Source organism: Malus domestica, chromosome 06, assembly GCF_042453785.1.
Source record: "Malus domestica chromosome 06, GDT2T_hap1".
Taxonomy (NCBI): domain Eukaryota; kingdom Viridiplantae; phylum Streptophyta; class Magnoliopsida; order Rosales; family Rosaceae; genus Malus; species Malus domestica.
This window is the reverse complement of record NC_091666.1, coordinates 27,306,368-27,325,858: the sequence shown is the minus strand read 5'-3', so window position 1 is coordinate 27,325,858 and position 19,491 is coordinate 27,306,368. Positions and strand designations below refer to the sequence as shown.

The 19,491-nt window shown below is 38.1% G+C and overlaps 1 protein-coding gene and 1 long non-coding RNA gene across 2 annotated transcripts; both read right to left on the bottom strand.

Annotated features, from left to right (window-relative positions):
• Positions 1-77: 77 nt before the first annotated feature.
• On the bottom strand, positions 78-6,228 carry LOC103437539 (nucleotide pyrophosphatase/phosphodiesterase-like). Its single transcript, XM_008376020.4, has 12 exons — positions 4,681-6,228; positions 4,485-4,576; positions 2,954-3,017; positions 2,737-2,859; positions 2,557-2,649; positions 2,317-2,446; positions 2,101-2,182; positions 1,885-2,017; positions 1,500-1,705; positions 1,288-1,413; positions 872-1,181; positions 78-528 (listed from the first exon to the last, which is right to left on the bottom strand). The coding sequence occupies exons 1-12, from the start codon at positions 4,885-4,887 to the stop codon at positions 223-225; spliced, it is 1,872 nt and encodes a 623-aa protein (XP_008374242.1). The 5' UTR covers positions 4,888-6,228; the 3' UTR covers positions 78-222.
• A 1,797-nt stretch (positions 6,229-8,025) lies between these two features.
• On the bottom strand, positions 8,026-8,471 carry LOC139197208 (uncharacterized). The gene is made up of 2 exons (XR_011582353.1): positions 8,333-8,471; positions 8,026-8,266 (listed from the first exon to the last, which is right to left on the bottom strand). It is a non-coding gene; the product is annotated as an uncharacterized lncRNA (long non-coding RNA).
• Positions 8,472-19,491: the final 11,020 nt, after the last annotated feature.

The window sequence follows — 19,491 nt, the reverse complement described above, 5'->3', positions numbered from 1 at the left end:
CTAGTCATTAGGGCAATCTGCTACTGCCGTGAAAACTATTTTTATTTTTAACAAGTACGCGAAACTTCTTAAACATAAAGACAATAGGAATGATTCATTGATAGAAAATAACCAGAAATCTCACTGGCTTGCTTCTTGCATTCACAACTGAATAGCTTCACTAATTAAATGGATAATCTCTTTTCCAAGCTAATAAGTCGGCTTGATTAGATGAAACTTTGATTACGTAGCCAAAGTGGTTGGTTCACAGCCATCATGAACACAGGCCAAAACATCTCTGTAATCTCTTGAGATTGTGAAGGAATCATAGACCTTGCCATCACTGCTCTTCATGTACTCAAACAGAAGTGATGAGTGGTTGAATGCTGTGAGTTTCGTGTACCCAAAGTCCAGATCTTGGTAAACACTCCAAACTGTCTTCAGTGTGCTGAAAGCCGATAAGTGGCTGCCTCCTCCTCCAACAACTACATGGATTGTTCCGTTCACCGTCCCCGAATAGTGAGAGATTTCCGAATTCACACATTGATTCTACAAAAAAAATCCGACGTCAAACGATGAATAATCAGTATTGGTTTTGCAGGACTTAATAAATATTGGCTAGTGAGTGTTTGGAGGGACGAGAGCTTTCTCTCAGGGATAGGTTCTCTCTACTGCTTTAGAAGTCTGATGACTTGATTCTGATGTGTAATTCTGGGCGTCTAATCCTTGCAGGACGTATCAGGGTTAGCTTCTTTCTGACCGCTTTGAGCGAGGGGAGGGTAGGATACTCTCGTAGTCCGATGACTTAGCCCTGATGTGTAGTTCTGATTGCCTAATCCTCTATTGTACTCACTATTATCCGTTAAGAAGAAATGTAGGTTGCAGGACATACCTGATAAATGGGGCATATTCTTTCATAGTTATGGACATGGCCAAAAAATGCAATGTCCACCTTGTACCTTTGCCAGAGCTTTTGCATGTCATCTCTTCCCATAGGCTCTGAAAATTGACCCTCCTGGCCATACCAGGAGTTGGAGGAATAACCGAGAACACGATGAGCAGCGAATATCAGCCAAGGCTGTTTGTTCCTGTCAGCTGCTGCAAGGCACTTCTCAATGAATCTGTACTGCTCAGAACCTTCCCTCCAATCATGCTCAGTGTCTGCTATGCAGAAGTGGAACATTCCATAGTCTGTTTGATACCTGTAAAGATTCAGGTACAAACAAAAGAACATTTCTTACTTCTCGAAAATCTTTCTTGTCTAACAAGTCACAATAATGAGGCACAAAATCATTTAATCTTATTTACCAGAACTTGGCTCTGTTCTCAGCAGGAAAAAAAAACATGGTCTCAGCCGGCACACCACATTCACCACCTGAATCATTTACGTCATAGAAGCCTCCGGTGTTTGGTGTAGTTCGTTCATGATTGCCGCTGTTGGAGCAAATCATCGCGTAAGTTTCAGAAATGTGAACTTCTACATAAAAAACATCAGCAAGGATAGAACAAGCAATGCAAACCTTGCAACCATATAAGGCACAGCTGATGCAATGGGCTCCACCTGTGATGTAAACTGGTCCCACTGTGAGATATATCCATTGGCATAGGGCATATCCCCAATGTGAAAGACTATGTCAATGTTATCCAGGTCCTTGATCAGTGCATCTGTGGTAAGGAGTGCCCCGGGCTGGTAATCAGCGTATTCATTTGAACCATCACGCTCAGCCTGAAATTCGCGCGAGGACATATGAAACTTTCCTTCTTCAAGGAATAAAGATAAACATCTAGGCAGATACATTTGCAGAAATTCAATGTGACATGCAAAGTTTAGTGGCAAAATTTTCATTTTCCATTCAACATCTCAACCAAGCTTTGATTTGCTAGTTTTTGTTTTCTTGAAATTACCTTTCCCATGTCACCGAATATGATAACCTTCTGTAACGAGTCCTGTCCTGGATACGGGGATGACGTAAAATTGTAGGTCTTGCTCCAGATGTAGGAACCAGTGTTTAACCTATGACCAAGCTTGTAAGTGTACCTGTAGAAACAGGCAATCAATATTCGAGCACTACGTACAAAATAAAAATTTCTCATGAATGTGATGATTTTCAAGCTGCATACTTTGAATTAGGCCACAAATTTTTCAAAAAACTTGTATGGAAGAAACCAGGATCGCGCCAACCAACTGTTCGTGCTGGTTCATCTGCAGATTATTACAACAAGAATTTCATTCCACAACAATTTATTTTTCCTTTTCAGTGTCTCTCTCTTTCCACAAATCCTTATATATAAACTTAGCCTTGTTCTTGAAATTAGATTTGATCATATGATTCGTACCACACATGCTTCCTCGAGGGAAAGTCAATGTTCCTGCTGGGGATCGAGTTTGAGCTTCTCCCGCGAAACCCCACTCGACAAATGGTACAGCTTCACTGATGTCGTAGCCGCTTGTCCAGGTTACTGTCATCTGCAAAAGAATAAAACAAACATTCTTAGGAACTCAGTTTCACAGGCACATATAATACATAGCTTAAAAAAATGGAGCACTTTATCAGCATGACCGGAACATAAACATACTTCATCCCAGTGCTTCCCTAGAGCAAGACGAGGGTAAAGAGGCGCCTTTGGATTTGCGAAAACTATAGCATTAGAAATTGCCACTAATTTCGGCTGCATTGCAAGAAAAATATCATATGCTCAGAATCAATTAACAACAGTTGAAGTGCAAAAAGAGAAGAGTGCAACGGATGGACTCACGCTTGACAGCCCGCCGGAGAACAATGCAAATGCGAAATCCGAGCGTTGATTGATCAACCGGAAATACAGAGTGTTTTTGCCTGTCTTGTTGTAATTGGCATTGGAGTGGTTCGCATATTTGTACTGCAAGAAATGAGAAGCAACAAGATTTGAGTTCAGTGAGACAAACAGCTCGAGCATTTTGAAGTGCAACAACGCCAAGTAACAACATATTTACCTTGATAGGAGCTGTGCACAGATATGGCTCATAGTAATCTTCTGTGAATGGACAACTTGATGCACTGCCATTATATAATTTGACTTGTTTAATTAATTAATCAACCTACAAGCTCTATTTATACATATGCAGTGGAAGTAAAGAAGATTATGCAGTAAAATATCAAAGAACAATGAAGTGCATTTGGTCCGATTTCCCAGTAGACAGGATGTTGGGTTTCTACCTATATGTTTCAAGTTCGAAACTCTCATTTCCCTTGAATTATTATAATAGTTTCAAAATCTCCCCCTCTTCCTAAAAATTAAATAAAAAAATTAAAAAAAATGAAGAAATATGTGCACGTAATTTGTGTCCTTGAATCAAAGAAAAATTGAATAATTTGCTGCATGTATGAATCAAACAAGTAAGAAGAGGGAAGCTCATTTGTGTCCTTGAATTAAAGAGCCAAAATATTAGAAAGTGGAAGATAATTAAGATGAGCAAAAACGCAAGTATATTGAACTGAAATGACAATTTTAATCTCAACCCTATAAAAAATCTAAGGGCTGAAATGAACTTGATTAATAATGAGAGCTACTAGACCTACCCTAGAACCCTAGAACCCTATTCCCTACCCCACCTTATATTACCGGACAAGGATTGTTTGTCCTCCCACTTCACGTGCCCTTCCGTGCCCTCCTATTTGTGTGATCACGGTTAAACCACGTTAATATTTTATATTACTATTCATTTTTGTCTTATTATCTTTATAAAAAAATAATATAAAATATTGACGTGATTTAACCGTGACCACATAAAACAGGAAGTCACGGGTGAGCAGACAATCCTTGTCCTATATTACCACCCCTCAAAAAAAAATTAAAACACTCTTTCTCCACCCACCTATATTCATAAAATGTCCTTAAAATATTCTACTATTTTGCAGAAATTGAAAGAAATAAACTAAAAAAAGCACTCAACCCAACTATCACCCAACCCCTTACAACACAACGCAACTCGACGGCAACCTCTCGATCTTCATTTTTTCAAACAAGTCCAAAGCCTCATTCTCAAAGAAAGTGCAGAAATCATCGCATTCCAAGTGCACATTTTTTAAACTACCATTTGCTGGAACATCATATCCAGCGCTATCCAAACAACATGTCTTCCTGTAAAGATCCACCAACGCAGTCCCCAAATAACATGCCTATGGATTTGCTTTCTCCAATAAATAGATCCCAACCCATCCAAATTAGCACAGGAAGAAAGCACACTAACATAAGTAGCTTCATTTGGCTTTCACAAAACAACCCTGACGGGGAAAACATTTAGCAAGAAAAAAAAAACAGATGGGGAAAAAATAAAAAAGGAGGATGGTATTGAGCAAAAAAAGTAAGAACAGTAAAAATCAAAGATTGCACTTTTGAACAACTTGTTGTCCTTATTCGTGATTTTGTTAAGAGATAAACTTGTGAATAAAAAATTTATTAAGACAAAGGAGTGGGGATATCAGCATTCTTAATAATTAGAGAGTGGAAAAACTGCACATTACTTGAATTTTGCTGGAGAAAAGACTCCCAACCAGTCATTAGCAGAAGGATTAGGACTAACAACAGTCACAGTTACCCATTCATAATCCTTCCCCTGAAAACGGAAAATGAACCAAAAACATCATTATATTATTTTACCGAACATAACTATGTTTGTTCCGAACAAATGTGATACAAAATTGTAGTTGATGACGATACCGTGGTGCCGAGAAGTAGAGGGGACGCATGAACGGAAGCCTTCTCGTGAATCGCGTTCACGGTTTTGTGGATTAAAATCTTGGAAAGTGGCTGCACTCCATCACCTCCCTCCTTGTTCCTGTAATGTTGATGACCTGCTGAGGAATTCACTAAGAAAATCAATAAGAACGCGGCCTTCAAAGACAGGAAGCTGCAGAAGCTCTCCATCTCTGTTAAAAGTGGTCACACCCAAATGTGCCTAACACATACGTCCCATGCCATATTTATATACATTTTCAGACCAGGTTTAAGCACTAATTAATTTTTTTAGTCTTTGATGCAGTAATTATTGGCTTACTCTTGTACTCGTCGTAATTGATAATATTTATTTATTATTATTGTCTTTTTTCGTCGGCCCGTTTCATTGGATGCGATCTGGTCAAGTTCTATTTTGAGATAAAGGAAGGCAACAGGAGAAGAAGGACAAATAAAACTATTTGACTGAGATGTCGACTTGTTGCGTGTCGGTCCCTCCAAGTGGATTTGGATCCCATCCAAGGATCCTAGAAATCTTTACATCCTAACCGTATCGTACCGTCAGACATCATTTTAAATTTATTTATTTAAAATTAAGCACAAATAGTATCTAACGAAAACTGACTGCACGGTATACTATGAACAATTATAATATGAGAATCCCTAGGATCCCCACAAAGAGAATCCAAAGAGGATCCTCATCCCCTGTAAGTCTGCAATACTACAATACAACCACGTCGGAATTTAGGGCACAGATGATATGTTTTTTTGTTGAAATGAAATGGCAAGGAAGATCTCTAAAAAGTATAATTGTCTACAATCTTCTGTCACTTCATGTTTTGATACAATGTTTTATAATATCATTATGAAAACTAACGTTGAATTGTAAGATGACAAAGAAGAATTTCACTTTTCCTTCTTAGCATTTCTTTTTTTTGCAAAAATAAAAAGTCATGAGAGTCCTTGACTGAAGAATTAGATCATGGTCAAATTTTCTTACCTACTCAATCTAATTGTTAGTTTTTCAAGTATTAGTTTACGTATTACATATATGAGATTGAGAGGCTGAGAGCTACCTAATTTTTTTATCTTTTATTTTTTTTGGTATGAAGTAAATGCAAGGATAGCAAAGAATCGAAATGCTACCAATATCTTATGTTAGCAAACATAAGTTAGGAAGCGAAACATGTTAAAGGAAGTGATTTTCAAACAAATTTTTGTAGCTTTTTACACACTTTTATTATTTATAATCATCAGGTTGAATAAATCAAATGAAATTAACGACAATAATTAAACAAAAATACGTAAAAGTGGCTAAAAAAAAGTGTAAAAATGATTTTACATACCCTTAATATCCACTCCAACTCATTTCGAGTCAATAGACATGACAATAATTCTTTAATACTGACACTTTTTTTTATAAGTGATAAGACTAATCTAAACTAGGAAAGGGGTGTGCATTTCACAAACTTATTTTTACTTCTTACACATTTTTGTTAATTGTGTCATCTGATTTTCTTCAATTTATCTGACCTGACAATAAAAAATTAAAAAGATATGTAAGAAATAAAAAGAAGTGTGCGGAGGATATTACATCCCAAAAGAAAAGAAGACAGTTTGAACTCGAAAAGTAAGAATTGGAAAAGAAAATCCCTACTCACTAAAGCAAACCTACCACTTACAATAATTATAATCATGCCCTTTATTTAAGGGGATTCTTATTTTTTGGTAAAAATAGAGATTAGTTGTAGAGCTCATCCCACATCAAATTTCAACGATCCGAACTGTGTATTTTTCAAGTTGCACTTTATAGATCATCTTTACAAAATATTAACCAAATCGAAAATGTTTGAGGCACCTAATTGAGTTTAAAGAAATTGACGAACACTATGTTCCAAGAAACATTGAAATTTCATCAGGGCAATCAAATGAGTAAATGGTTTTGGATTGAATTGATTTTTTGCAAAGATGATCTCTGCATGAAAACTTAAATAATAGACGGTCTAGATTGTTGAAGTTTGATGTATAAGGGCCCCATAATTAGTCCCCATTTTTACCAAAAAATGAGTATCCCTTTGGATAAAGGCTCTGTAATATAATAATACTGTCCTTTTGTTTGCATTGAGCACCTCCAAATCCCTTCCATCATGTCCACCAAACTCACCCATCCAAATCCTTGAAAGTTGATCCAACGGCTACATATAAGAGATCACTTTAAAAGTTATAATAACTTTAACCGTTTGATCAAATTTCAAGGATCTGGATGGATGAACTTTATGGAAGGAATCTAGAGAGGATCCCTTTCCCACATCCAAAATCCAAATATCTTCTGGTTGACAATGTTTTTAAAATTGTTTTTGATTGTAGGGACAGTTCATAATTGAACGAAACATTATCCTACTCCTATTTATTAGTTAAAATATCGACACACCCTCGTGGGGAGAATACCTTTTCAGGGAGCAAGATTCTCTCTATTTTTTTTTTTTTTCATTCCCTTCTCTCTTATTTGAATAATTACGGTTAAATCATGTTAACATTTTATATTAATTTTTTATAGAAAAAGAAAGACAAAATAGAAAATAGAAGAGGAGTGGACAAAAGACAAAATACAAGCAAAACCATAATTAGTGAACTCTTTTCCTATCTTTGACTAGTGATAACCTTTCTTTGTGTCCCATTTAGTACTAATGCATATATGCCTTTGCTTGCAGTTGCAGGTGATATTTAATTCACTAATTATATTGTTTGAATAAAAAGAAATTATATGCCTTTACTTTTAATTTGCATTGAAACTTTTTCCTACTTTTTATGGCTTCTTTTGCTACAATTATGTTTGATGCTGTTTTCGGTTTTGGCTATAATGTTTAGGGGTGTGCTATACACACACCCCATTTTACTTCTCACACACCTCTTGATAATTTCCGTCTGTTGATCTACTTCAATTTATCCGATCCAACGGCTAAAAATTAAAAAAGTATGTGACAAGTAAAATGGGGTGTGTGGATATCACACCCCTAATGTTTATTTTCTGAGTTTTATCATAAATATTTTTTGAAATTGACCCAAATCATATCATCATTGTAGTCCCTCAACTTCAAAATCTATCAATTTCGTCCTTGAATTTGACCACCACACATCAATGTAGCCTCTATCGTCTAAATCCGTTAATTTTTTTGTTAAATTGCTGATGTGGCAAAAAAAATCTTTTTTAAAGTTTAAAAAACAATTAAAAACCGAGTAAAATAATTTTGTTATGTAATGAATTAAAATTTAAATTGAAAAGCAAAAACCATACCAGCCATATAGCCCCAGCCCAATCCGCCATCTGCCACACTCACCCGCCACCCCAAGCCCAGCCACACCCCGGTGGTGGTTATGCCGTTGAGCTACCTGTGAGGCTTGCAGTCAATCTCTCTGTCTTTGCTTCGCAATCTGCATCTTTCTCTCTCTACCTCTTTTGCCCGCGCCCTTTTGCCCTCTTCAGCGCCTTTGCCTCCTCATTACCCAATCTAGCATCTGGGTTCTTTTGTTTTCCTTTTTTTCTCTCCTGGGTTTCTTTCATTTTACCATTCTGCCATTAAAGATTGAAGCTTGAAGATTTGAAGGGAGCTGAGCTCAATTTGCAGATAATGCGTGCCTATAATTCAAATCCCCACACTGCCAAACAGAGCACGCCATTTATGGATTCAAATACCCACCAACCCAATTGCACCAACCAATTCTGGGTAGCTCAGAATTTGCTCCGATCTCCCTTCTCGCCAATTTCGTCGATGGGTGTGACTGGCTTGGGGTGGATGGGTGTGGCAGATGGGCGGAGGGGGCGGAGTAGATGTCGTTGGGCTTTATTTTATTTTATTTTATTTATTTGGTTTCTAATTGTTTTTTTAACTACAAACAAATGAAATCTTTTAGGTATAGTCTACGTGGCATCAAAATATTTGTTGTGTGAGTTTTTGCCACATCAGCAAACTAACAGAAAATTTGACGGATTTGGACGATAGTTACTACATTAATGTGCGGTAGTCAAATTTAGGGATAATATTGATTGATTTTCAAATTGAGGGACCAAAGTGATGAAATAGGATAATTTCAGGACCATTTGTGATAAAAATCCTTATTTTTCCTTCTATCTGTTATACAAGCAAATATTGAGGAGGATAAATCGAACATAATATTGAACTTTGGGTGCGAGGCATTTGCTCATAATCACATGAATTACAAGTCATTGTTTATGTTTGATAGTTTTGCAAAGGTTTTCATTTTCTATACAAACCGTATAGAGGGAGGTTGAAATTGAACCTCGGTTCGAGATGAAGACAAATATAATCATATACTGTTTATTAAAATATTAATATTTTAAAGGAAGCCCTCTGACCAATCGTTAGAGATGACCTTATCTTTACTGCAAATAAGACACAAGAAATTATTTTTTATAAAAAAAAAAAAAGGAAAACGTGGTCTAATATTTAAAGTGATCACAGGCAGCATATTTGTTGAGGTACGCTCTGCAGCTCTTGTCCAAAGAAACTTTGGCCCGCGAAACTAGAAGGCTGTCAATTATTTCACAAACGTGGAAAACTTGTCTCTGCTTCTACAGTTGTTTCGAGGGAGGATGCCTTTAGGAATGGGATTGTGTTGAGCTCAGTATTTAAAATATCTTTATTGATAGAAATGTTGATATGTAAATTTGTGAAAATATTTATAGATATATTGAATATTGAATATTGAATATCGATATCGGTTGCTACCAATGGAAATTATGGAAATTTAAAAATAAAATTTTAAGGATTGTCAAACTTTGGTTTCGAGGAACTATAAAAGTTTCTTCAATATGTAACAAATATGTCAGAAATATCAACGATATATGCTTATTTTAGCCTAATTAACAATGTGAAGTGAAGTTTAGACTTCAACCCCCTTTTTTATATATTTCTCTGATTTTTTGCATATTTTCATGGAAATGTCGACCATATCAAAGAAATTTTTAACTGGTTGAACCGAGCCAGAGGAATTGTTTAATATTTTGTTCTTTGATGTAAACGTTACCATTCAAATCTAATGAAATTTCTAACTTTAGAAAGAAAAAAAAAATTATTGCCTTTCGAATTCAAATTCTTCTACTATTTTTAGTGTAGAAAAATTATATATATGTTGTAGACATAATTTACTAAATAATTATAGAGAGAGAGGGTGCGACACATAGAGAGAGAAGAGAGATGTGTAATTGTGAGGTGTAGACATCCCAATGATCATTGGCCATTCTTTTGTAGAGAATCAACAACGCTCATGTGATACACTTCTTGACATTCTTGGTGAATCAACAAGAGGTTTGTGACTTGTGAAATTCAGTATTGTCTTTGACAATCAACGAATCTGCAAGGAAAAGTTAGGCATTTGGCGAATCAGTTGATTAATAAATCTGGATACTGATCCTCAAACTTTACTTAATGAACTCATTAATATTAATCCCACTTAATCTTTATTACATTAAATAAAGATTGAGTCATCCTGCATCAATTTGTGATAAAAACCCTTATTTCCCCTTCTTCTATCTGTTATACAAGCAAACATTGAGGATGATAAATCAAACATAATATTGAACTTTGGGTGCGACACATTTGCTCTTAATTACATGAATTACAAGTCATTGTTTTTGTTTGATACTTTTGAAAAGGTTTTCATTTTCTATACAAACCATATTGGGGGAGGTTGAAATTGGACGTAAGACCATATGCAGTAGTAATGCACTTAATCACTTAAGTTATAAACCATTTCCTTGGTCAAAATTTCTTTGTTCACAAAACAATTCTAAATTACATTCAACAAAAAGAGAGTTTCGAACTCATATATTAGAAAACGGATATATTACTATCGTCAACTAGCCTAAACCAAGTCATGAAGAAATAAAGAGTATGGGATTACATTTGCTTATAAATTAAAAAGTGGGCCTATACCAATGAGCGAGAACAAGAAGTGAGATATTCGCTCCCCAGTCCATATTTGTGGGGATTTTCAAAGATTGCAATCTCAAATACATGTTTACTTAACAGAAATGAGAAAATGAAAGAATTACATAGGTTAAAAGTAGGCGAAGTACGAAAAGGAAATCAAATCCACTAGTCCTCCCTTGTCGATCTAACTCCTGATTTTTAGTTATTTGATTACGAATTTCAATAACAAACTTATACTCTTTCAATTCATTACGTATAAGTAAACGCAAAAAAAAAATTAAAGAGTAAAATGATTCCTTTACCTATATTTTAGACTAAACACATGAAATTTAAAAATCAGAATAATTTAAATTCATATTTTTTTTGTAACTAAACATGTCCTAATATTTTTTTGGTCTCCAAATATCTTATACCGTCTATGTCAAGGTCACATAAAAATTCATATCGACCATAAGCCAACAGGATCCTCTCCGAGTCCTTTTGGTGAGGATCTTGGAGATCTGTGAATTGTGTTCGTTTATCGTGTTTTGTGCGGTCAGTTTTTGTCAAGTACTATATGTATTAAATTTTAAATAAAATAATTTTAAATAATTTCTGACCATATAATATATCATGAACGGATATGATTGGATTCAACCTAAAAACTAGCAGGAACACAAGCAAGTAGTTGTTTGCCACTTTCAATTTTTGACTTTGAAATCAACGATCCATATCAGGTGATCATTGTGATCCAACGGTTGCATTTAAATCTTTTTTTGCCCCCAGATTTCTTCTCTCCCCCATCCAAACCGTCTCCAATCCTCTCTCGTGTGTCATGTATTTGGTGCCCTTCATATGTGTTTTTCATGCGTTTTGTGTGTAAAAGAACTTAAATGTAATTTGTGTGCTCAATGGATGGTTTGGTAAATTTCATATTTGTCGAAATTTTACAACTTTTAAAATAAAATGTTCATAAAAAAATTAAGATTACTTGTATAAAATATCCGTTTTTTTTTAAATGTTAAGAGAAGTAAAAGACTAAAATAGTTTTAGCATTTAGCATTTCCTTATTTGGAATTTAGCATTAGGGTTGGAGATGGTCCCAATAGGAAAGGAATCATTTCCGGATCCCTTTTACCAAATCCACCTAATCAATCAATTCGGATTTTTGAAATTTAATCCAACGGCTAAAATTATTATAATGTTTAAAGAGGTCATCTATTTTTAACTATTAGATCAAATTTTAAGAACCCAAATTGAATAATTAGCTAGATTTGATGGAAATGGTTCGAAGAGGATCCCTTTCCGTCCTAATATATACAAAAGGGCAAAAAAAAACGTGTTAGGACGTTTGAAATCTGAACAATTCCAGACAGGATAATTGCTGGATATCTTATCTTTACTGCAAGTAGGACCCAAGAAATTATTTTTTTTTATGGAAAAAAAGGAAAACGTGGTCTAATATGTAAAGTGATCACAGCATATTTTGTGAGATATGCTCTAGAAACTTAGGCCCGCAAAATGAAAGTCTTGTCAATTATTTCACAAACGTGGATAACATGTCTCCGCTTCTACAGTTGTTTCGAGAGGGTGACGTTTTGGTGCGTTTGGTACGTGGGATGGGACGGACGCGTTCCGTCCCATGTTTGGCGTGCTAAAATTATGTGGAACGGCTGTCCCGCGGGACAGAAATGGGCTAAATTTTGGTTCCGCGCTCCCCACCTGGAACAGGTTTTTCCATCCTGTGGAACACAAAAATCGTTCCCTCTCCCATTGTCTCTTTCCTCGGATCTCAGCCTCTTCGTCTCCTCCTTCTTCCTTCTCACTTCCATCCAACACTTAATTTCCAGATCAAGGCCTCCTCCTCCCAGGCGTTCACCGAGGCCAAGCAGCGGCCTCCACGGCGAGTCTGTACGAGGTCCTCCGAGTCACGGCCAACTCGTAGCCAACGAAGATCAAGTCGGCGTACCGGAGCTTGGCCAAGCAATACCACCCAGATGCGTCGCGGTCGGAGTCCGACGATCGGATTTCATCCAGATTTTGGCTAAGCAATACCACCTAGACGCGTCGCAGTCGGAGTCCGACGATCGGATTTCATCCAGATTCACAACGCCTACGCCACGCTGTCCGATCTGGCAGCTCGAGATTTCACCCAGATTCACAACACCACGCTGTCCGATCCGGCAGCCTAGGATTTCACCCAAATTCACAATGCCACGCTGTCCAAATTCACACGTCGTTGGGTTTCAAACCGACGGGTTTCGAACAGAATCTCGCTGACGGGTTTCGAACCGACGGGTTTCGCAGTCATTTGGGTTCTGTCCAACGCATACCAAACGTAGAACGGAACAACCAACATGTTCCGTCCAGCGCGTACCAAACATACACGGAACCTTCATCCCGTCATGTCCCGTTTCGTTCCGTCCTGTCCCGTCCCGTCCCGTCTGCGTACCAAACGCTACCTTTAGTAATGGGATTGTGTTGAACTTAGTGTTTAAAATATCTTTATTAGTAGAAATGTCGATATGAAAATTTATGAAAATATTTATAGATATACTGAATATTGAATATTGTGACAACTCGTCTTTAATTTTACGAATTTATGAATTTTAAAGGCATGATTTTACGAATGTGCCCTCAGAGGCAAATGTTTTGATTTTCGTTGATCATCGTATAGTGAGACGTATGAAATTTTGCTTTAGCGTATCCCTGAAGTATTTGACAACACGGGCTCGTAGGCGCAAGCAGAAGAGGATTTGGAGTTACGGTTAAAGTTTTACGGAACTGTAAACCCAAGAAGTATGCTGGTTTTAGTTAATATTTATACTTATATATATATATATATAGGTATTTTTATAGGAGTATTGTTAGAATATGGGAAAAGAAAAGAAAAGAATAGAGCCGGGGAGGAAGAATAGAGGGCAAACGGGATTGGGCAAAGCTGCCCAATCTGGAAGAAGGAAGAGAGGGCGAATCAAGAGAAGAGAGAAGGAGAGGACGGCCAACCAGAAGTGAGAAAGGAGGGAAAGAAGGGATAAGGAAAATGAGGGGAGCAGTCGGGTCCTTTTAACCCGTGCGAAGACTTGGTTCTATAGGGTGTTTTCCCGACGATTTTCCGTCCAAATTTCCAATTTTCTTCAACCTCCCATCACCCTCAAACATCCTCAAGATATCCCAGCATCCAATTCGACCCAAAAATCAACGAGTTTCATTGTGATTTTGCGAAGAACACCCACACGGGTGCCGTGAGGTTTTTGCTCCAAATCTACCATTTATGAAACAATTTCTTCCAATTGCCACTACCCATACACTTCCTTTGAGCCTAGAAACAATGCCCAATTGTTAGTTAGAGCGGCGGAGTTAAGTAGAGGACGAATCGATCACACCTAAAACTAGGGTTTCCGACGGGTTTTGATGAAATTTGAGCCTTTCCAGGCCAAATTGGCCTTGGTCACAGGCGCCGATCGATTGTGACACCTTGATGTTTGTGTTAGGAAGCTGTAGCGTGGACTCCAGGTGAGTAGATCTTTCCTTGCTTATCATATTTGTTCATGATTGATAATTCTATAAATGCTTTTAAATAAAACTAAGAAATTTATGCCATGACATATATATATTTATATGTTATAAAATACTATGAGATTGTTGAGTTTAGATTTCATCGTGATATATCCATATGCGAACTACGAATGGCTTGATCCATGTTTAGGGTACGTAGGCAGTCTAACGAGACGTTAGATGCAGCCATATAAGAAATGAGATTATATAATCAAGACAATAGCCTTGTTTAAGGAATTAAGCCATGTGAGGGATATTGGTGAAAAATGTGCTTTTTAACTTTATGTTTTGGTGATTAATAGTTAGTACATCGTATTATATAATTGGAAATACTATGATTACTGTGAGGCATATCCATACATATATTCCTTGCACATAATTACTGTGAACGCTCTGAAGTGCAAAGGTGAACGCATGACACATATATAAGTTCAGGTAAGTTCAGGTAAGTTTAGGTAAGTTCAAGTAAGTATACGGTATTAGTTGAATTGATGGGGTTATTATATGACTACAATTATGTTTTTAAGCAACTTCGGCATTGTCGTACAGGTTGCTTATGATTCGTATACGTTGTATTAGATGCATTTAAAGCTCATAAACCTGCACCCTGAGTGATTGTGATTTAGCCAGAGATATGGTACATGCCTGTTTATAATGTTACCTCCCGCACCCTATGCTCACATTGGATCCAATTTAGGTGCACAGTCTTGTCGTACAGACCATTATAGGTGGTTCCGACTCGTAGGTGACTAGCAATATATCGCACAGCTATCATGAGAGAGTAACATTGAGCATAACTATCTTACACCCAGTCTTGTCGCACAGACTCTTACAGTGGTTCCAATTCGTGTGCAGGCGTTATGCCGTATAAGTCACTATAGGTGACTCCGACTAGATTGATTGATGAGATATGAATATGCCATATAGGTCACTACATGTGACACCGACTTATATGCTAGCAAGGTTTGATGAGATATTGATGAGATATGGGTAAGTCCTACAGGTCACCCTAGGTGACTCCGACTCACGTACTAGTATGAGTCATTAATTGCATGATTATTTGATATTACTGATTAGATGTTATGTTGTGGTATATTATGATTTTTATGGAAATTATACAGGTGTTGCAGCGAAGGGTTATAATGTTCTATATGGCTTCTATAAAAATCTTACTTACAGGGCCACTCACCTATGTCTTGTCTTCACCCTTCCGGTTTTATCAGCTGAGCTTTCTTATCGTCGAAGGTTCGTGGCGATTCTTAGTATTGAAGATTATTTCGAGGGTACGATTCCCAATTCACTCTTCTGTACTTACTTATGCTGTAACATCATGTGTGCAGTGGGTTTATTCCTGCTCACCAGTGCACTCTGTTATTTAGGCACTCTTAAGTTTAAATTTATTCACAATTTTTCCACATTATCACACTTTATGGCTTAGTCACCTTCCAGGTGTCGGCCAGCACAGCTCAATTCGGAGTCCTAGTGGACATTCCGGGTTAGGGTGTGTCAAATATCGATATCTTTATCGGTTGCTATCAATGGAAATGATGGAAATTTAAAATAAAATTTTAGGGATTGTCAAACATTGGTTTGGAGGAAATTTAAAAAAAAAACTTCCCAGATTCGGAGGAAGGAGAAGGAGAAGGAAGAAGAAGGAAGAAAAAGAAGAAGAAGAAAAAAAAAAACTTTCCCTGATTCGGAGGAAGAAGAAGAAGGAGAAAGAGAAGGAAGAAGGAAGAAGGAAGAGAGAGAAAGAGGAAGAAAAAAAAAGTTGCAGTTGGAGGAAAAAGAAGAAGAAGAAGAAGAAGAAGAAAGAAGAAGAAAAAAAAATGTGGATGACACGTGGCACCTAGTTATTGTCCATATGGGCGCCACGTCACAATTAACGGCAGATTTAATAGTTTGACTAACGGATTTATGAGACTGTCCCAAAATTTACACTTTATGTATGAATTTAAGATGAAAAAAAACTTAATGTACTAAATGTTGAAAACCACGAAACATGAGGTAGTAAACAGTCTTATACCAAAAAAAAAAAATACAAATTTCAAAACTCAGAGGTAAGCACCAATAGAGTCTAGACTTGGAGGTTGTTGATGCACAAACAGTTTTGTACCATATATTGGGCCTCAACATTTGGCGCCGTCTATGGGAATCGATACGAAAAGTTATGTCGGTCCTCTTTCATTTTTTCACCTTCGCCGTGATTCTGCAAAACCCACAGAGACCAACACCACTACGATTTGGGAAAGAGAATGCCAGCTTATGGTGGCATGAAAAGTATTTACACCGCAGGGCCCTTATCAGTTGCCTCGAAAGATTCTGTGGTGAAGTTGGCCGAAAAGGATGGTCCATGAGTTTTCGTCCTTCCGATGGCGGCTCAAGCTCACTTGCCACCACCGATAGCTCAAGCACCTATTCCTAACGGCCGGCGCCAGCTCAGGCGTCCTCCAGCTCGGCGACCGTTCCGCCACCGTCGCCGTTAAAGGCTGTCGCGTATCCGACGAGGCTTGGCTACGGGAAGTTCGGAGATGTCAGGGCCAACCAGTTGATAGTGGAGGTTGCAGCGGCGAGAGACCAACAACCCTACGGTGGTGGTCCTTTTTCCTTTTTCAAGCCTACTACTTGTAAACCTGAGTCGCTCATGGCATTTTTGGACCCTGTGGGAAATATATTCCCGGGAAGCATATTCGCAGCACTGGCGAGGTCAGAGCTTGAGCTCGGCGCCGAAGAACTCCGATGAAGGCAGCCTGGATTTCTTCTCGAAGAATCGCCGAACTCTCTCTGTAATTTCCTCCAACGAGTCTTCCGACGTTTCTGTGAAATTGGGGAGGCTGTCAGTTGGGGCACGTTAATTTAAACCCAAAGGTTTGGGGTCAATGAAGGAAATGCTGGAATTATGAAGAACCAAATCAGGTTGGCGATTCAGGAATCTGGGTTGGTCGAAAAGATTCAATCTTGCGGCTTTGAAGGGTTTTGGAGGGAGTTTATGCGGTAGAGGAGATTGGCGCAAATGACTGCTGGTTAACCCAAAAGTTTGTTGCCCACACAGAAGACACCAAGTTCATTTCTTTCTTGCTTGTGAACTCAGCTCACTCTGTCCCAACTATTCAACTCGGTGATGGCGGTTACGATTGTTCCAAGTTCACTTCTCCGAGTTCCCATCTTCACGACGACTTCTCCGCCGTTGGATCATCCTCGTTTGAGCTCTTTTAGGACTTTTTTCACCTCCTAGTGTTACTCCGTGTTCAAGGCTGTGCTCACCAATGGTGTGATCTCGACCGACGAGATACTTAGTTCCTAGCTTATCCTGCAGATTTCGAAGAGCTACAGTGCTTCATATGTGTCCCAATCTCCCAGGAAGCTGCCCTCAGTGTCCTAATCTCCCAGCTTTCCAATGATAACTTCACGCAGGAGAACATGCAATGAACAGAGAGAAAGCAAAAGCAAAAATAAAAAGAAAAAAGAAGAGTGAGAATGGATGGACACGACCAGGCTGTCCAAGAAAAGCAAGTGGGTTTGCAAGCAAAAGATACCTTACAAAACAACATGGGTGGACAGAGACGGAGCGAGGAGATCAAGAAAAGCAGAAAGTGAAAGAAAATAAAAAGAAGCAGACATAATTGCGGTGGTGATGACATGCAGAAAAGGGAATTATGGGCGTGACCCATTGAGCAGAGGGTCGGATTTATTTTTGAATGATGTAAATTATTTTTCTTATCTTTCGGAGACATCTGTATAAACCCCATCAGAGGGTAATAAAAAAAAAAGAAGTCAAGCCTAAAATAATGGGCTTGAATGTTGTATGGAGGGCGAAGGCCCATGTGCCCAAAAGAGTCAGTCCCTCTATTATCACCAACTAGGTGATCAAAAGTACGTCCAGTACTACAAAAAATTATTCGGCAGCCTACCTGGTGATCAAAAGTATGCCCAGTACTACAAAAAATTATTCGGCAGCCTGCCGCTATTACCACCAACCAGGTGATCAAAAGTACGCCCAGTACTCCAAAATTATTCGGTAGCCTGCCGCTATTATCGCCAACCAGGTGATCAAAAGTACGTTCAGTACTCTAAAATTATACATGAGCATCACTCATATCAATCATACATAAACATTCATAAGCATCACTCATGTCAATCATACATAAACATTCATGACCATCATTCATGTCAACATTCATGAGCATCACTCATGTCAAACATTCATGAGCATCACTCATGTCAACATCCATGAGCATCACTCATGTCAATCAACATAAACATTCATGAGCATCACTCATGTAAATCTAGCTTCAAAAGCTTCATTTACAGAGTTTTAGCTTCGAAAGCTTCATTTATAGACTTCTAGCTTCGAAAGCTTCATTTATAGAACTCCAGCTTCGAAAGCTTCATTTATAGAGCTCTAGCTTCAAAAGCTTCATTTACAAAAGCTCCAGATTCGAAAGCTTCATTTACAGAGCTCCATCTTCGGGAGCTTCAGCTTCAAAAGCTTCATTTACAAAGCTCCAGCTTCAAAAGCTTCACTTGCAAATCTTTACCTACAAAGCTTCAGTGTAGGGTATACAAATGCCACCTCCGAACAACCGCCACTTCGGCCCATACATGGATTCAATTTGAAGTTTCCAGCCAACAGACTCTATTGACTGAAGACTTGGGGGACTACATTATGTACCATATATTGGGCTTCAACTGGGCCTCATGAAAAATACTTGGGGGACTTAGCCCATTATTTATGTATTGAGGAGCGAGCCCTTATTCTATAAAATGGACTCCCTCACCTTCATTAGAGAGCATCGCCGCCAGCTGAGCAATCGCATCGCCGCGAGCATCACTCCTGACCCATTGTTCATGTACTGAAAAGCGAGACCTTATTTTATAAAAGGGACTCCCTCACTTTCATTAAAGAGCATTGCCGCCAGCTGAGCAACCGCCTCGCCACGAGCATCACTCTTAGCCCATCACTTATGTATTGAGGAGTGAGCCCTTATTCTATAAAAGGGGCTCCCTCACCTTCAACGCCATAAGCTGAGCCAACCAAGGCAACATAAGCCACAAGCAGAGCAACTTCGCAACATGCGTTACTTCTAGTTGAGCATCATTTCAGATTGAGCACCACCTCATATCAAGTATCAGTTCAAGACGACATCTAGTTATTTCGGCCCACACATGGACTGAATTTCAATTCTTCAACCAAAAGACTCTCTTGACTGAAGACTTGGGGGACTACTGTTTGTATCATACTTAGGGCCTCCGTATTTAGACCTCGTATAAATACTCGGGAGACTCAAATGTAATTATGTAATAAATG

Bases quoted from the DNA above. Each gene is read 5' to 3' on its own strand.
- LOC103437539 (XM_008376020.4), bottom strand. From the start codon at position 4,887: ATGGAGAGCTTCTGCAGCTTCCTGTCTTTGAAGGCCGCGTTCTTATTG. The intron at 1,414-1,499 runs GTTTGCATTGCT...TTGCTCCAACAG, and splicing joins GTGCCTTATATGGTTGCAAG to CGGCAATCATGAACGAACTA. The intron at 1,182-1,287 runs GTAAATAAGATT...GAATCTTTACAG, and splicing joins GAGAACAGAGCCAAGTTCTG to GTATCAAACAGACTATGGAA.